This window comes from Sturnus vulgaris, chromosome 21 (assembly GCF_052056855.1).
Source record: "Sturnus vulgaris isolate bStuVul1 chromosome 21, bStuVul1.hap1, whole genome shotgun sequence".
NCBI lineage: Eukaryota > Metazoa > Chordata > Aves > Passeriformes > Sturnidae > Sturnus > Sturnus vulgaris.
This window is the reverse complement of record NC_142263.1, coordinates 2620611-2645186: the sequence shown is the minus strand read 5'-3', so window position 1 is coordinate 2645186 and position 24576 is coordinate 2620611. Positions and strand designations below refer to the sequence as shown.

The window sequence follows — 24576 nt, the reverse complement described above, 5'->3', positions numbered from 1 at the left end:
CAGCTCTGAGGAAGGAACAAAGCAAGAATCAGCCCTGAATTTCCTCACTGTGACTTGTGAGAATTTGCCCTCTTGCCTTTGTGGGCTTTTTTTTGGGCAACTTTCAGTAACAAGCACAGTGCTGGCTGCTCAGACACCCTCCTGGGGGGTGCTGAGTAACTTCTGCCCGTGGTGTGCTCAGAGATACCCACACACCCTGGGCCAAACTCACTGCAGGGCTGGGAACATTCTGTGAACCGAGAAAACACCCTGAGAGCAGCCAGGAACAGCCTGGAGCAGCCTTGGCTCCCGGAGCACAATGCTGAGCAGGCAATCATTGACAGCTCCTGGGGCCAGGACAGCTGGCCCAGGTGAGCAGGGACTGCTGCAGCCCAGGTGAGCAGGGAGTGCTGCAGCCCAGGTGAGGATGGAGCTGCTGCAGCCCAGGTGAGGATGGAGCTGTTGCTGCAGCCCAGGTGGAGCCTGCTCAGTGCTCAGGGACTGTGCCCAGCCATGAGCTGAGCCTACTTCACATTTCTTCCTCTGCAGGTGCTCACAAATCTGAATTGCTGCTCTCCAGCTATCCAGTCCAACCCTTTCTCACACATTGCAGGCTTGGTGGCAGAGTGTCCTTTATTCTTTCCCACTCTTTGTTCCTTTATTTAAGTCACAAAACACCAGCAGTGCTGCAGTTTGTCACCCCAGTACCACACACTGCTCATGGGAGTGACCCTGCTCACACACTGCCCCTGTGCTCCAGACTGAGAGGGAAAGGTTGGAATTCAGACACTTTCTTGGTTTCATTTCAAAAATATTTTACAGATAGTATCACAATACCAAAAGTCAGGCCAGCAGTTTAATAATAATAAAAAATTCTTTTAATTTTAAATGAAATGCATATGCTTAATAAAATCTAATCAGTGCTTTTAAACTGGATACATATGACTATAAATGCCAGTTTTTAATGTAGTTTCTCAGCTGGAAATCACTGGGGATCATTTGGAACTCTGGCTTCCAAGAGTGATGTGCTTGTCAGAGAGAAAATTTGATAAATCACTCAAAATGGCTTTGCTGTGGTTTCCGTGCACTTCACATGGAAAACTTTTCATGAGGTTTTTTTCAGGATCCAGGGGTAAGGAGGGACCATGAGAATGGAATTGTCTGGGACATTGTCTAGCTGAATCCCAGCTAGACATCATAACTTATGTGGTGCAACATCAACATTTTTGTAATTATTAAGACACAAGAGTTTGGGGTCGAGTTGGAGAAGGGGAAACTGCTCATTTTTCAGAATTTCAGACTCTGTCATGTTCCTGTCCATCCAATGTGTGCTGCAATTCCTGAACCTCTTTTCCCTTGCACTCCACAGATCCCAAACCCCCTGTTTGACCTGGCTGGGATAACTTGTGGCCACTTTCTTGTTCCCTTCTGGACCTTCTTCGGTGCAACCTTGATTGGAAAAGCCGTGATTAAAATGCACATCCAGGCAAGTGCTGCCCCTCCCTCGGGCCTGAAACCTTTGATTCTTTCCCTGCCTGTTCCACTGTGTCACTTGGGAACGAATCCTGGAGTCTCCTTGCCCGACCTGAAGTAATGGAAATTAATTTGGTGCAAGGGATTTACAATAAAGCAGCTGCTGGGCTCCTCCAAACTGTGGCAAGTGAGTAATTTATAGCTGCTGGCCCGTTCAGGAAATTGGTGGTTAGCCAAGGTATTTACCTATGGCCTTTACCAGACTGCCAGGGCTCCTCTCGCTGTGAACTCCCTTTTTGGTAACCAGCACTCATTTGCACTTTGAAATGTGCCTTTTTTAGCTCGGTGAGAAAACCCCAGTGAGCCCTGCTGGGCTGGCCCAGCCCCCTTTGGGCAGATTTGCTGCACTTTTGGGGCTGGGGCAGCGATTTTTGGTGGTGCAGCCCTTTTGGAAAGGGCCTGGCTTTGCTGGCTCGCTCAGGGCCGTGCCAGATGTGCTGAGTTTGACAATCCAGTTGTTTTCACAAAATGTTGGAGTTCTGCTTGGAAACGCGTCACCCTGGTCCGAGGAGAGATGAAATTTGGATTCCCTGGAGGATTTTCTGGTGTGGTCAGGGCTGCAGCATGAACTACATCGCTGTGTTTGGGATGTTTTCAGCTGAGTTTGGGTTTTTGCACTGCCTGTGCCTCTGTTGTTTGGAAATCTCTGCTGTGACTCCCATCAAAATAAGCTTTTAGTATAAAATAATTCGTGTTCCAGCCTCATCAAGCTGCTTTAAAATCTTTATTTTGCTCTAAACACAAGTTTTTTTTCTTCCCATCATTTTTTTAATTGGTTCTTTTATTTTGCCCAGTGCTTAAACAGAAAACAATAAATAGATTTGGAAATTCTTCCATTTCTTGGGAGAGAACAGCTTTTTCTCCACACTTATTTTTGTATTATCTAAATTTTCTTCTGCTTTTAAATCCGTGTGTTGGCTAAAATGTGTTCTGGCAGCACAGAAAAGTGAAACAATATTAGATCAATATTCCTTTTATTATTTTAATTGCCTTGTTCAGCTACCACAGTGTTTGCTGTGTAATTTATAGTGCTCCACACTCAGATCCCATGTAAGTGAAAAAACATTTCCCAGTGCCTTGTACAGTTGGTAAATCATCAGATTTTGTAATAGGCTCAGCTTTAAGAATTCTCTTTTTCAAGCACACCCTTGTGCAATAGCCTTGATTTTTTGGAGTGATCTGGCTGGACATGGAATTTAGGAAATGTGAGAGTCATGGAAAAGGCTTTTAATGCAATGTTCAGACAGGAAGTGAGTGACTGGTGCAGTGACCATCCCAGGACTCCTTTTATATTAACCTCCTTATTAAAATTATGTCCATTTCATTTCTTTTTTTAAAATTCTGATTTGCATAAGAATGACAATTAGAGTTAATAATTCTGTGGTTAGTAGGAAATTAAGAGTCATTCTGTTTTATAAAATTATATCAGATAAATCATGGACTTTTTTCTTGTAAGGTTGAAATTGTATTTGAGGTTTGTCTTTTAATACATTTAATAGTTTTTAATATGATTAAATCTTTTATTTGGAATTACAGCTTCATGGGTACAGGTTTGATTTTTATTTAGGGGTAAAACTTGCTAGGTTAGATTTCCATATTACTGTGATAGGCTGTTTTTATGCAGAGTTCTTGGATACATTTTGAAATAGGGTTGGGACTGTGATTATTCTGTTTTATCACAGTCTCTCAGGTGCCCAAAGGCTCTTTCTCTGTTCTTCACTGGGTATTTTTTTGTTGTTTCTGTCTGAGTCAGGGGACTAACACACGTTATTTTCCCCCTGTGTGATCTGGAAGGCCACTCAGTGTAAGGGGCTGTGAATTTCTCTGGCTGTTTTTCCACTCCAGCATTGTTGATGAAGTTAAAGTGACCTTGGAGCTTCTGGGAATGGGAGTTTGGGGAGGATGAGAATGGGCAGCACCAGGCTACAAAAACACTGCAACAAATACAAACTGGGAGGGAACAGAGGCAGAAAGTGAACAGTTTGTTTTTTTTTTTTCCTCTCCTGCCTCTTTTCAGAGGAGAACGTTGAAAAATAAAGAGGAGAAAAATTTAAAAAAAAATTAAAAAAATAAAATAATAATAAAGCTGGGTTGGAGCTGCTTGGGAAGGAGCACAAAGTGTCCCCCATGGTGCTGGCTCCAGGCTCTCTGTGACTGCTCTTTTCCTTCCCACAGAAACTCTTTGTTATTATCACCTTCAGCAAACACATCGTGGAGCAGATGGTGGCCCTCATCGGGTGAGTAATTCCCCAGCTCAGTAATTAATACCTGCACCCATTAATGGAAAATTACTGGAGGAGGCAGCTCAGATGTGCTTTGTTCCAGCCTTTGCCCCACGCAGGGTTCAGGTCTCACTTGCAGCTCCTTCCCCTCCAATCCTTGGAGATTTTTCCTGGCCCTGAGGCTCAGGGTTGTGGGATCAGCACTGAACCTTCACCCCAAACCAAAATTCAGCTCCTCCACTCCCAGATCCCTGCACTTACAGCTGCAAATGGGATGTTTGCTCTGGGTTTTGTGCAGTGGTGTGGTGGGATCCTATGGCAAAAAAAAAAAAAAAAAAAGATAAAGTTAAAGAAAGTTATATTTATAGGAAAAAAAAATCATCAAATTCTATGATTCCATATTAAAAAACGGATATTTTATGCAGTGTTTCGGGTTGACAATAAAAGTCCTCCTTAACTGGAAGTACCTTAAACATTTACAACATCAAATCACTCAGAAAACATCAGAATGAGAAATTTGGTGTGTGGAGTTTGATCCCCCTTCTGTTAAATTCACTAGAAATGGATAAAGTGTCTTGATTTTGAGAAGGTTTGGTTTGGGTTTTTTAAAAACTAAAACTAATCCAACCTAATGTAAATCCATAAAATAAATTGTAAGGTATTCCTGCTTTTCCAAGGTTTCTTCTCTGGGGTAAATGGGTATTTGGCTGCCCAAAGTGTAATAAGTATTTTCACATAAAAGCCACACTCCTCAAGAAAAGTTCAGAGGGGGAATGTCTGGAAATAATTCTTTTTGAAACAAAACTCCAGGCAGTGATGCTGTACAAGGAGAAGGAGTGTCAGAAGAACCTTGCAGGGCATTTCACTGATGAAGCAAATCCTGGTTTTTTTTATATTCCTGATCTTCTGCTTGAGCATCTGCTCTGTACCAAAACTCAACATTACTTTGTTGCTGTGAACATTGTTTTAAAAAAGGGAGGGAGAGAGAGAAATGTGGTTTCTTTTAAGCATCCTGAGTTTTTTCTCAGCATCAATCACTGCAGACAGTTTGATCTGCCCCTAGCTCAGGTACATTTCCAAGGATTTACTCTCCTGTGGATGTTTGGAGCCAAACCCAGTAGATTTTTCCTACTTCATCTGTCTTGGAGATAATTTTGCATTGAATTACTTCGAATGCATTCACAGGAGCTCTGCTGGACTCGGGTTTTATTGGAGGGTTGATGTCAGAGTTAAAAAATGTTCCTGGGAGACAGTGAGAATTTGGAATGTCCTGGTATCCTTGACTTTTCTCAAGCTGTCTCCAGCATTACCTCATCAATTTCTGTTAGAGGGGAGCCTCAAACATGTTAAACAATACCTTGCCTAAAAGCCCTATTATTGAATTAAAACAGAGCTCTGTTTAATGGTCAGTAACTTTATTTTAATCAAATTCTATCCACCACAATGACTTTTAGACTTTCTTTGTCTGGGCTATTGCTTTTAAACAATAGGAAATATCTGAGCACAATACCTGAAAATAATGAGCATACTGATATCCAGGATAAATGGAACCTAGACAGAAGATTAAGTTGTGAGATAAAGTCTGGGAATATCTGATTTTATAAGCCAGGGAGAATTTCTTGACAATTATGTGATTTTTAGTCAAAAGGCAGAGCTTTTTCATGTGCAGACCTTGTTCTTTATTGTCACTGGATGCTGCTGGGTCCCTCACTGAGCCTGCCATAACCAGGCTGCTTGAATGTCATTTAATTTGATTTTACAGTTTTGTCTAGGTCTCCATTACAAACAGATCATAAAATATTTTTTTCTATTAATTAAACTAAAAAGGAAACTGAAAAGAAAACATGGCAGGAAATTAAGAAGCTGTTTACAGAAAATTTTAAATTTTTGTAGAATTTTTTGAGAGCTGGAGAACAAAAACAGGCCAGAGGGTGAGTGGTGGCAACAAAACTTGTTGGGAATGAGGGAAATAAATGGGTTTGAGAAGTGGGGTTGGTGTGAGGTGGAAATCCAAGATGAGGAGGATTTCCAGGAGGGAAATGGGGCTGGGAATTACCAACCTGTTCCTGCTCTGAGCTGTTCTGTTGGTCCCTCAGTGCTGGGAGAGGATCCTGCCCTCCCTGAGCTTTGGTGGGGGAAGATGCTCTGGAGGAGTTCTGTGTTCTGTCACTTCAACCAGAGTTTATTGCTGATTTTATTGAAATATTTAATTATCCTGTGTGTTGTGGGGTTTTTGGCTCCTCAGTCTCTCTGTTCCTGTATTTTACCTGCAGCTGCAGGGCTGTTGGTGAAGTCACTCCATGCAGAGTTCTTCAGAGCAGGGTGATGTTTTCTGTTTGCTGGGAAGGGGCAGTTTTAAACGTGGATTAAGAATTCCCAGAAAACTACTGAAGAAGTAATTCTCAAAGCACACAGCATCCACTAAACTGTGGCCATCTATTCTGGTGGGAAATGGTCAGAAAGAAAAAAAAAGAAAAATTATATTTTTTTTTTTAGGGAGAAATCCCAGCCTGCCCTGCAGATTCCCTGTGGCCGTGGTTAATGATGGGCTGGAGTCTGCCAGAGGTGCTCAGGTCCAGGCTGGATCCTACAGCAAAATCAGAGAATTCCTGACTGTAAATGAGAATCCCAGAGGGGTTTGGGTCGGGCTGGGGGGGATCCCAAAGCTCCTCCAGTCCCATCCCACCTTCCCCTGTCCCAGGCTGCTCCAAGCCCCTCCAGCCTGGCCTGGGCCTCTCCTGTTACCTCTAAAAGACTCATCTAATCAGTTAATTACCGAGTGAATAAACTGATTTGGAGTTAGAGGCCAGTGAGATTTGGCTACTTGAATTTTTAAGTCTTTTCTCGGGGGTGTTACCTCTGAGAATCCAACAAATTCTGCAAAATCCACCCCAAAAATATCAGTGCTCCTGAAGTGCCTTAACCCAGTGGTTTTTGTGGAGCTGCTTCCCACCCTTCCCAGCTCTGCAGGGCACTGAGTGATTGCACAGCTGAAAGAAAAGCAGATTTTTGGTCACAGGTACTGGAAGCATTGCCTGGACAAACCAGTTTGCTGCTATTTCTTGTGCCATAATTCTTTGCTTACAACTTAATCTCAGTTGATGCTGGTAAAGGGAGCGTGGCGTTCCTTTCACCAAAAAAGCACAAATGAGATCATGGTGACTGAGGTAACTGGAAAGTTTGCTTAAAGATTGTTGGGGTTTTTTTTTTTTTAGTCAAAAATAATTTACAATACAGGTTGAGGTTATTTCTTTAGAACACAAGGCAAGAAGTGATAAAGGGAGAACCAGAAATCTTTTCCTGGGGTGGAAAGAGCTGGGCAGTGGCTTCTCAACATCCTGGGAGGAATTTTGGAAGGTTAAACCAATACCCCTGACATTGTTAGTTCAAAACTCAACAATCTTCCTGGTACATCAGAAACCTGGGGATGTGTCCTGAGCACAACAGAGCAGCTCCACACAAAAATGGCTTTGGTGCCCTGAAAGGGACACAGATGGGGCTGAAATCTGAGGAGCTTTGGTGTTGAAAGCCTTCCAGTGGATCACAACAGAATTAAAAGAGTTTATTTGCAAAAGGCTTGAAGGATTTAACTCTGAATAAGCAAAGGTTTTTTTTCCCCTAAATTGAGTTTTTAAGAAAGAATCTTTTAAAAGCAAGCCGAGGTTTCCTTCCAAAGAGCAGCAGTGAGCAGAGCTAAGGACGAGCAGGTCAGAGATGTTGCAATTGCTCGTTTTGAAAGCATTGATTTCACATAACAGAATGTCCCAAGGAAAAAAAGCCCTGGAGCCTCCTGGGCTGGCCTGGCCACTGGAGCGTGGCTCAGGTGGAAGCCACGTCAAAGCTGGGCCATTTTAGCTTTGGAACCTCCACCAGGATCTTTCCTTTCCTCATCCCAGGAAGCAAATGAAGCTGCCAGGGAGCCTTTTAACCCCAAAACCTTCCTGTTGATCCTGACCATAAACCAGATTTCTTTCCTGCAGCTTCAGAGCTCTGGACACAAAACCAGCTCAGCTCCAGAGCTGGAGGTGGGGGCTGGGGGCTCCTCAGGGGCTGGGGAGCCCAGGTTTGGCTGGAAAAGGAGCTGGTCCAGCTTTGGGAAGCCCCAGGATTCAGGTTTTGGGCAGCTCCAGGTTTTCCTAAACCTAATCCAGGTTTTGGGCAGCCTGAGCTCCCAGGATTCCGATTTTAAACAGCCCCAGCTCTCAGGATTCAGGTTTTGAGCAGCCCCAGGTTTCTCTAAACCTAACCCCAGGTTTCCCTAAACCTAACCCCAGGTTTCTCTAAACCTAACCCAGGTTTTGACCAGCCCCAGGTTTCTCTAAACCTAACCCAGGTTTTGACCAGCCCCAGGTTTCTCTAAACCTAACCCAGGTTTTGGGCAGCCCCAGCCCCAGATTTGTCTAAACCTAACCCAGGTTTCTCTAAGCCTAACCCAGGTTTTGGGCAGTCCCAGTCCCAGGTTTCTCTAAGCCTAACCCAGGTTTTGGGCAGTCCCAGTCCCAGGCTGAGTCAGGCTCAGGCTGAGCCCTCTGAGTCACTGCAGGGTCCTTGCTGGTGGTGGAGCCTCGGGGAAATGGATGGTTTAAATACTGTGAGAATCTTTATCAGCACAGGAAATGACAGCTCATTAAAATACTAACCGTTGAGCCAGTTTAGATCACTGTCTGGAAAAAAATTAACCATTGAAGGCTCAGAGGGCTCACAGGAAGAAAGGTGCCCTGTTGAGACAAGGGACATGTTATGCAAATGAATCAGCTTTGCTAATTGGCCGGTGGCAGAAAAATATTTCCATTGGAATTTATTTTTCAGTGGTTTTTAAAATACCTGAATTCCAAAGAAGTCGATATCACCGTGTTGGAGTGAAACTTCTGAGGGAGGGGTGGCTAAAATACCCTAAAATACTAAAATACCCTAAATATTAAAATACCCTAAATACTAATATACTAAAATTCGGTGCCTGCTCCTAAATTGAAGCTGCAGGATGGATTTTTCTTGTGTTCTCACAGGGGAATGGAGAAATGGGGATCTCCTACAATTGGTGTTGGTTGGATTGTTCAATGATATTTCCCATAAATGTTAGGAAGGTGAAAGCTTTTGTGTTCCCTCTCTGGCCTGGCTGTCAAAAATCTGATTGAAATCAAGGATTTGGAGGGAGCTGAAGGTCCGGGCAGGGAGGAGCCCATCCCAGCACGTTCCCTTTCCCTGTGGGATCCTGCAGTGCCCCTTCCCTCCCTTGTGTGCAGGAGATAATCCCTGCCCTGGGCACATTGGCTGCTGCTGTGCCTTTGCTCTTCCCTGTTGTCTTCATTTGGAATTATGGATCCATTTCCTAAAGGATGTTTTTTCTCAGCCTAAAAAATCCAAATCTGGGCCAAACCTGCCCTGAGTATGTGGGGTCTGAGGGAAAAGGGATTTTCCAAGCTGTGAATATTGGAGGGATTATCCATAAAGTGGGGCTGTGACTCAATATTGCATCACCTTCCCCAGGTGTGTCCAGCCTTGTTGGCACCTTCTGTTCCCTCCAGCTTAGAATTTCCCTGATTAAATTCAATTTAATTATATAAACTCCCATGTTTGGGACACCCCCCAGTGCTCCCAGTTTCCTGAGCATCCCACTGGGGATGGATCCCAGTTGTTCACACTCTGGGCTGGCTGCACTGGGGTTCTCAAGCACATTTTTAATTTTTAATTTTTAATTCCATCAGGATCAGTTTAAGAACAGCTCAGGGCTATTAATCAGCTGCTTCAGCATCACTTGGTGTTTGAGGCCTCTAATAAGTGGGAAACTTTTATAAACTTTCAAATTTTCATTCATGAAAAATCCCATGGTTTTATTCCCAAAATTTGAGTCTACAGTGGCAGCTTCTTTTTTTTTAATGGAAAACTCCTGCGAATTCTAACATTTCTCTATGGAAAAGTGAACAAATATCACACATGCTTCGATAAAAAGGGAATTTTATATCCTAATTTATAATGTGACAGATTTCTGTGAGGTATTGGTGCAGTGACACTGAGGAGCAGCATTTGCTAGAGACTTTCAGGATTTAGCAGAGTTGGAATTAATTCCCTGAGTGTTCCCAAGCCCTCCAAGCACAGGCTGAGAGATTTCAGTCACTCAAGAGCAACCCAAGCTCCTAAAGATCTTTGAAGATGAAAATTTACACCTTTCAGAAGTGCAAATATCATCATTAAATAGTTACAAATAAGTGGTTTTAATATTAGTAAAAACGCAGATGCCTGGAATATCAAATAACTTCTTAATTTTTGTGAGCTGGCCCAGGGAAAATTCAGTTTTTTCTCCTCTGAGTTTGGTGCTTCATCCTGGTGCCTTTGAGAAAAATCTTTCTGTAGTTCCAAAGGTTCTGTTAAAAAGATTTAAAGTTTTGCAAAAATCATTTAACAACCAGTGAAAGGCACTTGAGGTGCAACTGTTGACAGTTGTTCTTGGAAAAGCAAATTAATAAATTTAAACACAGATTTGCTGTAACTGGCCTGGAAATTTTTGGAGTCAGACTCTGCAGGTTCTTGGTGTAATTTTTAAAATAATCCTTGAGCAACTTTGCTGAATCTCTGTCATGTGGAGCTTCAAACAGTTGGGGAGTTTTGTTTTATTTATTGGAAAAGGAGCTTTAGAATTTGTCTTTTGGATAGAAATTGTATCTCTGAATTTTTTTTTTTAAGAAGTGCATTTGTTTAATTACAAAGACCAGGTGATTGTTGTGAAAACAGGCACCAAGTGTTTTTTCAGTGACTCCAAATTTTTAATGGGAATTTGTGTTGTAGTATTAGAATGGAAATCATGGTTTTTTGACTGAAATGTTACAATTTTAATGAATTCAGGATTACCAAAAGCTACTGCAATTTTGGGAAGCTTGTTCTCAGTTTCAATTCCTTGTGAAACATTAAAATTGAGCAGAGAATCAGGATGAATCCAAACGAAAATTTAATATTTAACTTGAAGAGTTTCTCAAACAACTTCTGAATGAAAACAAGTTTTGAATCACAATTTCTCCTTCCACATTCTCCATTTGAAAGGAAATTGGCTTTGGATTATTCCAATTTGGATTATTTGGATTATTATATTTGGGTTATCTTCCAGCATCTTCCTTCTCCATCCTGTGAAATTTTCGGTTTTTTGGAGGTGCTGAGTGCAGGAATTGTGATGCAAATCTGATCCCACCCGGATCCCACAAAATTCATCTTGAATTCCCCTTTCCTCCTCGAGGGAGCTCCGAGGTTTGCAGGGATACAGAACTCCCTTATTTCTAATTGAATTAAATTCTTTGTAAGATTTGTAGATTTAAGATTATGCCTTTGCATATCAGGTGGCACATAACTGGGTGATTAAATGATTTCATTTTGTCCAAAAAAGCAGCAGTAACTAATAGAGTGCTGCCGAGATGGGATTTCAGGAATTTCATGTGGATTCCTGATTTTCTAGATTTTCTATTGCTTTTTTTTTTTAACTCCTTATTTAAATCTGTGCACATTTTCTTTCAGAATTAGTCTTTACAAATGTCTTTTGTAGTCTTTACAAAAGTCTTTACAAATGTACAAAAAATAGGAGCTGAGGTCCTCACATTCAGGATCTTGCAGTTCTTCAAAATTGCTTTGATAAAATTAATTTTGTGCACTTAAATAATAGTAGCGCACAGAAAAGGAGATTAAAAGTGAATTATTTAGTGAGAAAAAATTTGAAATATTGTTTTGATGCACCAGGAGCTCCTCAAGCCTTTTTTGTCTTTGTTCTTTGTTTAATTCGATTTGGGCACTGACCGAGTTCAGTTCTCGGTGAGGAACGGAGTCATTCGAACACCACCCAGTTAATCATTGATCCCTCACCATTTAAATATTCCTCATTTCATAATCATGCACAAGTTCAAAAGTAAACCATTACCTTGCAAGTCACTCTTCAGGGCTCCCAAGAATTGTTTGAGAAAGAAAAGAAACCTCAAAATGTCGCTGGTGCTTCGTGCCTGTGCCAGTCCCTGGAGAGCTTTTCCCAGGAGCTGAGACACCTCACCAGGAATCCCTGGGGACACGGACACAGCTCGTGGCAAAGAAATGCATCAGGGATTTGCTTTGGGGCTCCACAGTTTTGGGTTGGGTTTCTTTTTTTTTTTTTTTTTTTTTTCCCAGAATTTTTCCCAGTCCGGGCACAGAATTTCCTCACCCCGGTGGTGAATCACGGGGGAAACGACCTTTGCTGGGAAATGGGTTCAAAAATCCTCCTTTGCCCCTGGCCATGAAGGAAATAAATAGATTTACTGGAGGACAATGAGACACTTTGTTTCGTGCTTTTCATAAATTCCTAAAATTAGAAAGCTGTTATTTTTTAATTGGGCTTCAGCCTGGAGAAGGGAATACGGTGTCAGATGAGGAGGGGAATGGTTTGAGGCACTGGGACAATTGTACAACTCCATGGATTGACACCTGGTGTGCCTTGGGTCTGCAGGCTTTCACTAAACCCTCCCTGGAGCAGCAGCAGGACAGGTGGGTTTAATAAAACCAAATAACCAAAATTTAGGTGAGTTTTTTTTAATGTAGAGGACCACGTGTATGATAATGTATAATGTAGATTTCTTTAAAATTAAACAAAACTCAGAATCTCCCTTCCCTTTGCAATTCGAGTGGTCAGTGATGGGAACTGGAGTTAGGGTGGGCTGGATCCAGCTTTGGGAATGTTCTCAGCTCAGGCCGTGGGGTTACTGCTCATCATTGTGAATTTCTACTTGAATTTTGGGAGTTTCATAATGTGGAAGAACACAGTGATTCCTTGAAAATTAAACAAAACTCAGAATCTCCCTTCCCTTTGCAATTTGAGTGGTCAGTGATGGGAACTGTGCCGTGGCTGGAGTTAGGATGGGCTGGATCCAACTTTGGGAATGTTCTCAGCTCAGGCCGTGGGGTGGCTGCTGATCATTTTTAATTTATATTTGAATTTGGGCAGATTTTGAAGAGTTTGGGGTCTCTTGCTGAGCAGGATTGAAGGAAGAGCTGCTGGAGGCTGGGGAGAGCCGGGGGCTCTCCCGTTCCCATCCCGGGACATTCCCAGATTTAGGAATTGTTTTGTGTGAACCTGGGGCTCTCCCATTCCCATCCCGGGACATTCCCAGATTTAGGAATTGTTTTGTGTGAACCTGGGGCTCTCCCGTTCCCGTTCCCATCCCGGGACATTCCCAGATTTAGGAATTATTTTGTGTGAACCTGGGGCTCTCCCGTTCCCGTTCCCATCCCGGGACGTTCCCAGATTTAGGAATTGTTTTGTGTGAACCTGGGGCTCTCCCGTTCCCGTTCCCATCCCGGGACGTTCCCAGATTTAGGAATGGTTCTGTGCGCTCGGAGCGCTCCTTCGCTCCTTTGTTCCTTTGTTAATGCCGGCTCGGGGGAGGCGCTCCAGGATCGCTCCCGCATTCCTTGGGGAAGGGATGACGCACGGATTGTCCTAAAAAGGACTTGGCCGGGCAGAGGGGCCGGCTCGGAGCGGGAGAGGGCGAGGCTTGGGCCGGGCAGTTTCTTTTTTAACCGAGGGATGACACAAGGCGCAGTCATTTCCTCATTAATCGGTTCAAACCAGTTCTTACAGGAACTGCCGCTGATAAATGTGGGACTTCTCCGAAGTCATTCATTGGGTTCTCGGCGCTGCTGCCTCCCAGGAAATGCTCCAGCTCCCGGCTCCGCCGCTTCCCAGCGCTGGCTTGCTCAGAAATATTTTTCTTTTTAAGCATTTTTTTTTTTTTGAGGATCTGGGGAAATGCATCCCTCCCGAAGTATCAGATTGAAAGATGAAATGTGTTTTATTTCGTGGGTTTCTGTTTTCTCGAGTAGCTTCGAGTTCCCTGCTGAGCTGTGCCTCAGCCTGAACTTTGTTCTGATTAGGTAAAGTGGTAAGTTTAAAAAAAAAAAATGTTTTTTGTTTTTTTTTTTCTCCCCTATTTTGTCTTGTTCTCTGGGATGAACTTTCCATCAGTGCTATTCCGAGTATAGGTCCTTCTCTTCAGAAGCCATTTCAAGAATATTTGGAAGCTCAGAGGATAAAACTTCACCACAAATCCGACAGTGCTGTGCCACAGGTAAGACCCTCTTTGCCTCCCTCCCTCCCCGGCTCACTTTTCCTTTCCCTGCCTGTCTCAGACTTGTAGTTTTTACAAACTCCCCATTCTTCTTTTTCACTGACCCAGGAAATAGATAAAAATCTCATTTTAAAAGCAAGCTGGGAATTAAAAATATCAATTGTATGCTACTGGATTAAAATCCTTTAGAGAATAAATGAAAGTATAAATCAAAACCGGTGGCTTGCCTTGCGTCTGCATTAGCTGCCTCTTTGGAAAGTTTAATTTAAGGAGAAAAAAGTTGCCTTTCCATGTGAAACAGTAACAAACCGGGCAGCACCGATAGTTCAGAAGCCACTGGGATGTGTGGCTCAGTGAACAGAGAAATAAAATCCCCAATCCTTTAGTCTTTCAAAGGAAAGGAAATTACAGAGTTCCGAGCAGGTACAAGGGGCAGAAGTGTCCTTTGATATAGAAAAAAATAACTTTAAAAATTTTAAGAAGTATTTTTAAAAACTTACCCTGAATTTGCAGTGGGACAGGGCAGCTTTGACATAAAATTCTTTAGGCTGAGGCATTTTGAAATAAAATCCATGGATCCAACTCCCATTTCACGTGCAGTGCTCGTAGCTGTTGGCAATGTCCCTTGGCCCATTTCTTACCACAAAAGAGCCGGAGCCGGGTCTGGCTGCAGTCAGGAAATGTGCCGTGATTTCTGGGCAGGGGTTTGTGAGCAGAGCATTGCTGCCCTCCTTTGACAAAATGCACAACTCGAGAATTCCCGTGAAAAACGCTGAAACTTCGGGGACACCAAAGAGTGGGATCCTAACGGGGAGATAACCCAGAAAAGGCACTTTAGGGGGAAAAAAAAAAACCCACATTGTTAACCAGTGACCCGATTGTTTTCTTTGCGAGGAACGTGACAGGCAGGGGCTGCTAATTGTGAACTGCACGAATTGTTAGCGAAGCCCAAACAATACTGGGAATAATAAATCACTTTGGGAGCACACTGGCAACGAACAGGGATTCGTCATCTCCCCGCCAGTGGATTTGGCAGCTCCCCCTGCATTGTCTTTCAAGGGACTAAAGTCGACTTTGCAGAGGGACCTGCAGGAATCCTGTCAGCTCGCACTTGGTTCCTGCTTTTAATTTGATTAATTGCAGAATAAAGACACGGTCAGGCTTTCCCCTTTCAGCCAGAACTCTCTGTTGTCCTGTCTGCTAATCTTCATTCTTCCCCTCTTTCTGTTTTGTCTCTTCAGGGGGAAAACTGGCTATCCTGGATATTTGAAAAATTGGTGATTGTCATGGTTTGTTATTTTATCTTGTCTATAATCAACTCCATGGCCCAGAGCTATGCCAAGCGACTGCAACAGAAGATGTACTCGGAAGAAAAAACCAAATGAGCTTGGAAAAAATGGGAAAAAACCCCTCAGGATGGGTTTTGGCAGACACAAGAAATGGCACATCTTTTCATATGTTTAAAAATCAGCATTATTCAAAAGGGGGAAAAAATTTTAACACCCATTTTCAACTCTTAACAAGTTTTTTTTTGTTTGATTTTGAAAGTAATTTGGATATTAGAGCAACGGTTTCATTGACAAACTTAAATTCTACGGTAAGGTGTAAATGTTCACGTTGTGTTTTACAGGATGGACAATGGGATGTTGTTAAATAGAGTTTAACACAAATGTTGTCCATCCAAATTACTTCCAAAACTGATGATATAATACTCTCCATCTCCTGATTTAACTTCAGACTGACCTGAGGGTAACGTTTTCTTTTGAAGGGTGGCTGGTTTGCTTTTTCCATAAGTTTCAAGACCATGAAAATGTAAATAACTGAGTCCAGGTCGGGTACAAACTGTTGCATGTCCCTCATGGTAAGGCTGTTCTGTCTGAATTCCCAGTGTCCCATTGCATTGCACGCTGGAAAAGCCACCCTCTCCAACTTCATGATGTTAGCAGAGATGGTTGATGTCAAAATGCTGAAGCCAACATTTTTTATTCTGTATATTTAGAATGAAGTTAAGATAAAAACTTTATAAAGTCATCTTATGATCATTCCAGAATTTCTTGTGTCAGTCTTTTTAAGCTGCTTCTTTTCCTCTCTCACTTTTGGATGCTCTGTGCATGTTTGCTCATCCTTCCTGCACTAATGGTGCTCAGACCCTTTGTTCTCTTTTTGTTTTGTTCTTTTTTTGTTGTTTTTTTTTCCTTCAGAACTTCTGGCTTAGTGCAAAGGGAGGAGGAAGGCTGTGCCTTGTTTGGAGCACAGTCACTGCCTAAATAGGTTAAATGGAGAACGGAGATTGGTTATCCTAAATTCTGCTCAGGTGTTTGCCCCTGAGACCAGAACTGTGGGCAGTGGAGGAGAAGAGAGAGGGAAGAGTTCAGTTCCAGCTGAAAGCAGATTCTGTGTCTACCCAGTAATGGTGCAGAGAACTTCAGAGAACCTTTAACCTCGTGCTTTTAGTCAGCTTTGTTTTGGTCAGCATGTGCCAGTTGAGATGTACAGGAACAGAACTGATATTAAAATGCCTCTTTTCCCTCTTCAGTGCATCAGTCCCCACTGCTGCTGTACCTGCATTGCTCTCATCACTTGTGAACGATTGGTTTTTATTTTATCCTAGCAGGGTAAGATGAAGAATTAATTTGCCTTTCTAATTAGCGTTGTCAGGAGGTGGCCCAGAGCCCTGAGCTGCAGCTTAGCTTATCTTAGGCTGCTCCTTGGGCCGGGTTAGGCAGGGCTGGGGGTTTTGCAGCTGTGTTGTGTTGGAGCCTGTTGTGTTGCCAGCGTCGTGCCATGCCATGGCTGTACCATCCTGTCGGATAGCTTATCAGACTGATGTTGACTGTTGGATCTCATGGCAACAACAGTCGGTAGGCTGTCTGACATTTTGGTATCTCTCATCTGACCGTTCCTCATCCATCCCCAGCTGTTTCCATTGAGCATCAGCAGCTCCTCAGTGTCTGTGCTTGGGCTGGGATTGAGCTCCGAGTGCCGCGGTCCTGCAGAACAAAGCCCTGGAAAAGCTTCCCCTGGGCGGGGCTGAGGTTTGTGCCCATTCCTTGGCTTCCCAGGGAACTTCAGTGCTGGGAATGGCTGGGGAGGATGTGCATGGACTGCTCCAAGAGATGAAATCCCAGTATCTGAAAGTCCCAGCACAGGAGTTGGTAGCAGGGAGTTGAAAGCACAGAGGCCATTCAGCTGCTCCTGGTGATTTTTAAAAGGTGAGCAGTATTTACTAAATCTTACCATTTTTTGGCCTGAATACGGCCTCTGACAATAATGTCACAAGGAACTTGTTCTGGTACAATTCCAAACCCCACAGCTGTGTTTGGAACTTCACCTTTTCAGCCTGCAAACTCTCAGTGTTGCACTTTGTCAGGGATCACCTCAGAGTTCCCTTTCCTCTCAGGACTCTGGAGCAGTGACAGCCCTTGGCTGCTCTCCCCACTTCTAGTGGCAGCTTTTTGGTCCCCAAATCTGTCACCTGAGGGACACAGGTATTTATTAACCTCTCACACTTCTGGGAGGGGACAGCATTGATGCCATGCTGGGGTCCCTGTGTGCTCTCAGGTTGGAATCAGGACACTGCAACAACTGAAAGAGAAAAAACTCCTTTTTCCTAGAGCCTGAGCCAATAAACTGACCCTTTCTAAATGCTTTAGAGGTCTCCTTAAAATTCTGCCTCTTGCCTGCTGGAAACCACAAGAGAAACTGAAAACTTTCTCCCACTTTTGGTTCAATGTGTTTACATATTTATAGTGTGAAATATATATATATATCTATTGTTCTTCAGCTTGTGTTTCCATGTATCCATTCCAATAAGCTCTGCTGTTATTTTGAAGCTTTCTAACACTCTTTAAAGAAGAAAGTGATCATTCTACCTGCTTCTACCTGGGAGATAAGAATTGGTAAAAGGTAAAAAAACCCCAAACTAATAATAGAAAGAAAAGTGACACTAACCTGATGAGACTTGCAATGGATAGTTCTATGTTTGCTTAAATAAACAAAGAAATAACGTTTCCCAGTGTTTATTTCAGCTGGATTGTTTCCATTCTCTGTACTGAACCCTCTTGGTAACACTGTGACATTTGCTGTCCCAAACATTCTCCAATGTGAACACAGAAGATAATTCAGCAGTTGCATTTTATGCCAACAGAAAGATTCAGCCTTTAGCATTTGACCTGAAAACATGGATTTTGCTCCCTTAACCCAAAGTTTCCTTTTATTGCACATATCTTCATTACACATTGCAAGCAGTCAGTCAGTTCAGTGTGTTAGGGACAAATCCAAAGGCAAGAGGAACAATCTTGGCACAAATCTCTATTTTTAGCTGCTGTTTCTTGCAGTTAGACACTAAATAAAGTATCTTGCTTTTTTTTTTTTTTCTGGGAATGACTGGAAATTACACGGAAGTAAGAGGCCTGTAAAGAACAGCTAATGACTAATGTGACAGAGCCTTTTTTTAGTCTCATTATCTGTGAAAGGAGGTCAGGTAGGGCTGCAGCTCCTCCTCTGGGTTCTCTCCCTGATTTCCTGCCTGTCCCGAGCCTTGTGGCTCCCCACACCTCTGAGAGGTGGCAGTGCCTCAGCAGGCCCCAGGAATTGTTGGTGTCAGCAGAGCTCAGGTCACAGCGAGCCAGGTCAGGTCACCCCCTCCAGTTCCAGCCTCCCCTCCATCACAGGAGGCAGAGCTGCTGCTCCCTGTCCCTCCACGCTGTGTTTCTGTTCAGAACTCCCCCAGCTCTCTGTTCCTGCTAAAAGATACTTGTCACTAACACTTGACAGTGGCTTGATGCTGTTCCAGAAAGTCCTTCCCTGCTGAGCTTTTGGCCTTCATTATTGAATTTATTAGAAGCAGCCTCCCTCTTGCTGCAGGCACTGCTAAGTGCAAGCAAAACACTCTGGATGTTTCCCTGATTATCAAGCAGAAATAGAAATATTAGTGAATTAAATTGATGGCAGGTGTAAAGAAAGGGGGGGGGGTTGGGTGTGTTTTTTGGAGGAAAAAATAATCAGTTTTCTTTGAAGCACATGGTTAAAAATACTTTGTATTTGTTATTAGAAGTTAAAAGGCTGAATGTAGTTATAGATAAGGTAATTGGAATTCCTCTTCTGAGATTTAAAATTCTGCTCTTTTTTTGCTGTAAATTTGGTTGGGTTTTTGGAGAAGAAGGAAAAGCAGTAAGAAAACAGTGAGTATTTCATCCTGGTGTCTCCAGACTGCAGCAGCTGGTGGAGTGTGGGAGTGGGAGGGAATCCTGGTCGTGCTGGGCAGGTGAGGGATCAGTGCTGGGTCACTGTAACCTCGGCAGAGGGGAGTGGAGCAATTCCTTGCCTGTGGAACAACTCTGCTGCACTCAGACAGCAGGGAAATATTTGCACATGCTCTTGCAAAGTCATTTTTAGAAGGATTATGCTGAAAAACTCTGAGCCTGCCGTGACTTTGTTAATTCAAGTGCCTAATTGGAGGGCATGAAATGCTGGCATGAATTTCTTTATTCATTTCACTGCTTATCGATGCATCCACTCAAAAGCAGCAGAACGGTGCTGTGGCAGAGGGAGAGGCTGGAACAACCTGGCTCAGTTGTCACAAGAGGGGAAGGAGCTCAAACACAGAAACTCAGCGCTGTTATGTCACCTCCCAGCAAACTGAGAGAGCCCTGCCACCAGTGACTGCTTGGAATGTGTTCAGAATTTAGGAAAAAAACTGGTATTTTGGTTTAAAAAGGTGATTATTACAGCATTTGAATTACGAGTGAAGAGGTTGAGGCCACTCAGCCCCGTTCACTGCTGGTGGTGTCCAGGTGTGGTGGAAACAAAGGTGCAAATGTGAACCTGTGGAGCGAGCCCAGCTTGGGTTTAGTTTGCTTTGGCACTGCTGTGCTGAGGAGATTTTATTAATTTATTATTATTATTATTATTATCATCCGTGGAATGAGTGAAAGAGCAGTGACTCCATTAGCACTAAAGCAAAGGTCACCTTTCTGTAGAGCTCGTTTGAGGGGACGCGGCATCTGCCGTGATCGGGGCAGTCACTGCCAGGCCATTGTTCGCCTCTTCCCAGAAGCTGCCCGGGGTTGGCAATGAGGAAACGCGGCCAGAGAGGAGGTGGCAGCTCGGGTATTGTTCCTGCTCTGATAAAGGCCACACCCGGCTCCTGGAAACGGCTCCGAAATGGCTTCGTGACGCTGGTCTGGTGGCTTTGGTATCACCTGTAAGAAATTCTTAAGACAGCCAGTGCCTTTCCAAAAGCTTCTGCTATCCACAGAGTGACCTTGTGGTGCCTCTTTGCTTCTGTGCTGTCAGGAAAGAACCTGGCAGTTCTCTTGCAGGAGCTGCTGCTGATTAAAACATCAATATCTGGTTCAAGGCTCACACTTTGAGGGACTGTGGCTTTCCTCAGAAAGGTTATGAGGATCTTTCCATCCTTTGATGGGAAAACACAAGTTTCTGTGCCCAGCGTTTCTCTGTCTCTCAGAGAAGACACACAATCAGATTTACAACACCGTGGTCACAAAAAATCTCGGGGCTGGTTGGAAAGCTCACTGCTCTCAGTGCCTGGTTTGCTGCAGCTGTTTTCTGGAGAGCTCTTAATGTTTAGGATACTTTCATAACAACACATTTCATTTCTCAGATTCCTGGATTTGTAGGTCTCTCCTCAGCCCAGCTGACCTCTTGTTACACAGGCAGTGCATTCCTGGGTGTTGTGTAAGGCTCGAGGTGGGGAGCAGCAAGGAAGAAACTTTTAAGATGCCTGAAGCCAGTATTTACTTGACTCCCAACTAATGGGTGCCAAAAACATTTTCAAAGCAGTATTTTGCTACTGCAAGTGGTGATTTTAATTCTGTTGTCTCCTTTATCTTCTGTACAAAGTGTCTGTCCCACTTCTGTGTGTGGCAAAGCCCCAGTGCAGCCCTGGAGCCTCGTGGCTGCCCAGGAGGGTCCAGGTGTTTGTGGGGGAAATGAGGCAATCTCTGCTAACACATTCCTCTTGTGCCTGAGACATCCTTCCAGTTCAGTGAAGAAGGAAAGGGTTTAAGTGTTGTTTGGCAGAGCCTGAGAGCCCTTGCTTGGAAGTGTCACTGCTGTCCCTCCCTCGGGCCTTGGAGCCCCCTCTGCCCTCGGTGTCGCTGGTTTTGGCCAAGTTCAAGCCCGTTCCCTGCAGTTTTGTTCAGTTTGAACACAACCCCACGTGCTGAGGTCCCTTCCTCGTGTCACTGAAGAGTGAGCTCTCCTGTCACAGCACACATCAGGTTTGTGTCTGTTTTTAATGTGAAAATACTGGGTTTGAGGGGAAGCCTGACTAAATCTTTATAGAGGAAAATAATGTGAAACCCTGAGCTAGTGGCTGGGTGGGGGGAATGGAAGCTTTCTTCTTGGGAGCAGAGTATTCAACAGGATTTTTGGTCTTTCATTGCCAAATTTATAGTTTTGACTGTTTTATCAGTTACATTTGGTTTCTTCACCAAAATTCAGCCTATAAAGGAAAGATTCACAACTTCAAATCACTCCATAAACACAATTGCTGACTTCAGTGACTCCCAGTCAGCCAACACAGGCTGGAGTTGCCCAAAGTGGGCTGGGGAGGAAACTTCCCAGTGGTTTCTTTGCAAGTGGCAGGAGGACAGGCCAGCAGCAGCAAGCACTTCATGGAAAGATGGATCCTTGAGCTCAGGATTGCTGCAGGCCATCTGGAAAGCAGAGCTCTGAATTAGTGCCCAGCTCTCTCCACCCTCACTGAGATTCCAGCAGCAGCCACAGCTGCCCTTGCCAGCCAAGTGCAGGCAGGATTTGATTCCACCTTGAGCCTGTGGGATGAGGCCACTTCCCCTTGGGCTCCGTGGGCTCTGCTCTCCTGACGTGCTCCTGTAAATGATCCATTACATCTTGGAGATTGCTGGGCAGAAATTCAAATCCAGTCCTGCCATCTGCCCACAATTACACCATTCTCAGGACACTGAAGTGTATTTTGTGAGCCTTAAATAAACATGACATTGTCCATGTAACCAAATATGCACAATAATCATTTTTGCAGAACACACCAATTCCAGTGCAAATCCAACACGGGGCTCCTTTCTCCTCACATACAATCAGTGAAACAAAAGCTCAAGCAATGTTTTTCTCTTTTTTCTTTTTTTTTTTTTTTTGTTTAACCAGTATCTCGTTTTAGTTTCTCCACTTAGTGCTTTTACTTTTAAAATAGGAATTTTGGCCTAGAGAACACTCTCAGTTTACTAATTTTTCTAACTTAGGGTGTAACATTTGGGATTTTAAAGTTTGGTTTAAGACAAGAAGGTTTCTAGCACCTAAATCACACAGGTAAGTGTGACTCTCTTGGGAGCCACTGTTTGATTATCTCTCAGGCTTGTATGAACATGGGGTTAAAATTTACATTTCTTCCATGATCTTTCTCATGGAGCACATTTACTCTAAAAATTACCTTTATTTCCTAAAGAGCAGCTTCTCCAGTCTCTTCTCCGGGGCCGTTTCCAGCTTTTCCCTGTGGCTGGCAGGAATTTTTCTTTATTGCAGCTGCTGGAAAGGGTTAAGCGGGGCTGTGCTGCTGCAGGGCGGGGCTGCAGGGACAGGATTCCCACAAAGCGAGCTCAGGAGGGACCATTGTGGAGGGAGAGAGCCGGAAAGGCTCCGCGGTTCAAATTCAGGATTATCAGCTCCACTTCCAGGCTGTTAAAAGCTGCCCGAGTGCCCGGGCTGTGGGCAGGGGCAGCAGGAGCAGGGAGCTCCGGGGGAATTTGGAAAAGCTCTGTCTGGGCTGCCCTTGAGCCAAGGCAGCAGCTCAGTTCCTTTTTATTTTTTTTTTTTTTTTGCTATATCGGATCCATGAATCACTTCCCTGATTGCTCTTGCGCAGTTTTTAAAGTGGTGTCCAGCAAAAAAGCAGATTTCTTTAAAGTACACTCGGTCCTATTTCCTTTTGGATGTTTGGGCTCTCATTTAATAATATTTATCCATACTTAATTTATTAGCATAAGCAGAAAGAAGTGAATTATTTATTCAAGACTTTTTTGTATCTTAGTGTTTTTCAGTAGTGTTTCAACTGGTAATTTGAATATAATTTCCTCTTTTCATGTATTAAACCCTGGTTGTTGTGGGAACCACAGATTTTTTCTCTTGCATATTTCCATCCTTCCTGTGCTGGTAGTGAGTCTAACCTTAAAAACACCAATATCTATTTATGCCCAAATAAATAATTTGTATCTGTAACTACATTGCCAAACACTTTATTGTGTTTAAAACATTTTAGGTTATTAAAGGTTTTTTATTTTGGTGGGTTTCTTTTATTTTGCTTTGTTTGTGGGTTGTTTTTTGAGGGGGTAGGGTTTGTTTTGGAGTTTTTTTGTAGTCAAATAAATGTTCTCCTATTCATGAAATGTCTGCTATAGTCGGAGTTCTTGACTCAACTTCCAAGTGAGCTGCACCTGTCCCTTCCAACAAACAATAGTGAGATTTGGAGCATTGTTCCTGGGTTTATGGACATCCTGTGGGGACTTTGCCTACAACAAGCAAGGTCAAGGCCACTGATCCTGCTGTTCCTGTCTCTGAGCCACTGGCTTGTGCTGACCTTTGATCTACCTCTTTAATGGTAATTGTTAATGAAATAAAGGCCTTCTTCCAGGCTCTATTTACAAAATTAATTTTATCAATTACATCGAGATTTACTCCTCCACATTTTAATGTCATTGGAGGTGATGATTATTTGATAGTGGCCGTTTGCTTCCTGTCACTGTGACCCTCTCCACATCCTGGGGAAAAAATAAAGGAATCCCATCATAGATCAAAAAAAATGAAGGCTCGGTTTGGGAAAGGGTGTGAGAATTTCAGGACTGAAAAACATTCACAGGAAGAAGCTCAGAGATGCCTAAAACAATTCCTGTCAGCCCCTGGTGCAGAGCAGTACGGGATTATAGCAGCTAAAATTCACATTTTTGCTTTGGGGTTAGACATCTTACCTGTGTGCTGTGTTTCCTGATGTGGCACAAATTCTGTCAGCAAACAAACAAAAAAGACCAAATATCCTGCTCCATTAGCTGGAAGGGCCATAAATAAATAATAAATATGGATCTATATCATTTATAGGTGCACTGAGCACCTGCTGTGTTTGCTTCATGCTCAGAATTATGAATACAGAGATAACATGAGATTATTTCTGCAATAAAGTTATTTATTGCTCCAGCACTACAATGACCCATTTCTCTCTTCCTTGTTTCTCAGAGAACTTACCTGTCCTTAGCCTTTTGAAAAACTCTTTTACCTGTTCTGTGAAATGAGGAGGACAAGGATTCCTGGGACTTGGCCATTTTTTCAAGGAGTTACCTGTTCTAGTTTCTGATACTGGAAGTTCTGTTTGGGATTGTTGAAAACAGCAGGGAAATTTATTTCTGTGTTGCTGAACATCCTGTGCCTTTTGGGAGAAGCTCACCATGGTCTCCTTTCCTGACCCTTTGTTCCTGAAACTCCAATTGCCTGTGCTGTTTGTCTCAACTTCTTGTGCAATCTTTCCTGCAGTGTCTTCTGTGAAAATACCCAAATGAGAGAACAGCTGAAAGGGGCAGAAACAGAGCAGAAAATCCCTTCTGACCAGAGCAGGCCCCAGCTGAGCTGCCATGTTTTGAATGAAATGGCACTAAAACCTGAAGGTGCACTGTGAAATTTGGCCATTTGTCAAGGGAAAAGTCTTTGAGATTGATTTAACTCTTTTAATTTTTGGCCAGTGGGGTTATTTCTGTGGGAGAACAGTGTGACATAGGGAGGAATGG

At 43.4% G+C, this 24576-nt stretch overlaps 1 protein-coding gene across 3 annotated transcripts in view; it reads left to right on the top strand.

The window, feature by feature from the left end:
* The window catches only part of VMP1 (vacuole membrane protein 1), a 59750-nt gene extending 43893 nt beyond the window's left edge, over positions 1–15857 (top strand). For all 3 annotated transcript variants that reach the window (XM_014876453.2, XM_014876454.2, XM_014876455.2), the window contains 4 exons: positions 1349–1465; positions 3688–3749; positions 13705–13807; positions 15049–15857. In XM_014876453.2, the coding sequence (XP_014731939.1) occupies positions 1349–1465; positions 3688–3749; positions 13705–13807; positions 15049–15192 (426 nt within the window). In that variant the 3' untranslated portion in view covers positions 15193–15857. The remainder of the gene's footprint in view (positions 1–1348; positions 1466–3687; positions 3750–13704; positions 13808–15048) is intronic.
* The last annotated feature ends 8719 nt before the right edge of the window (positions 15858–24576 follow it).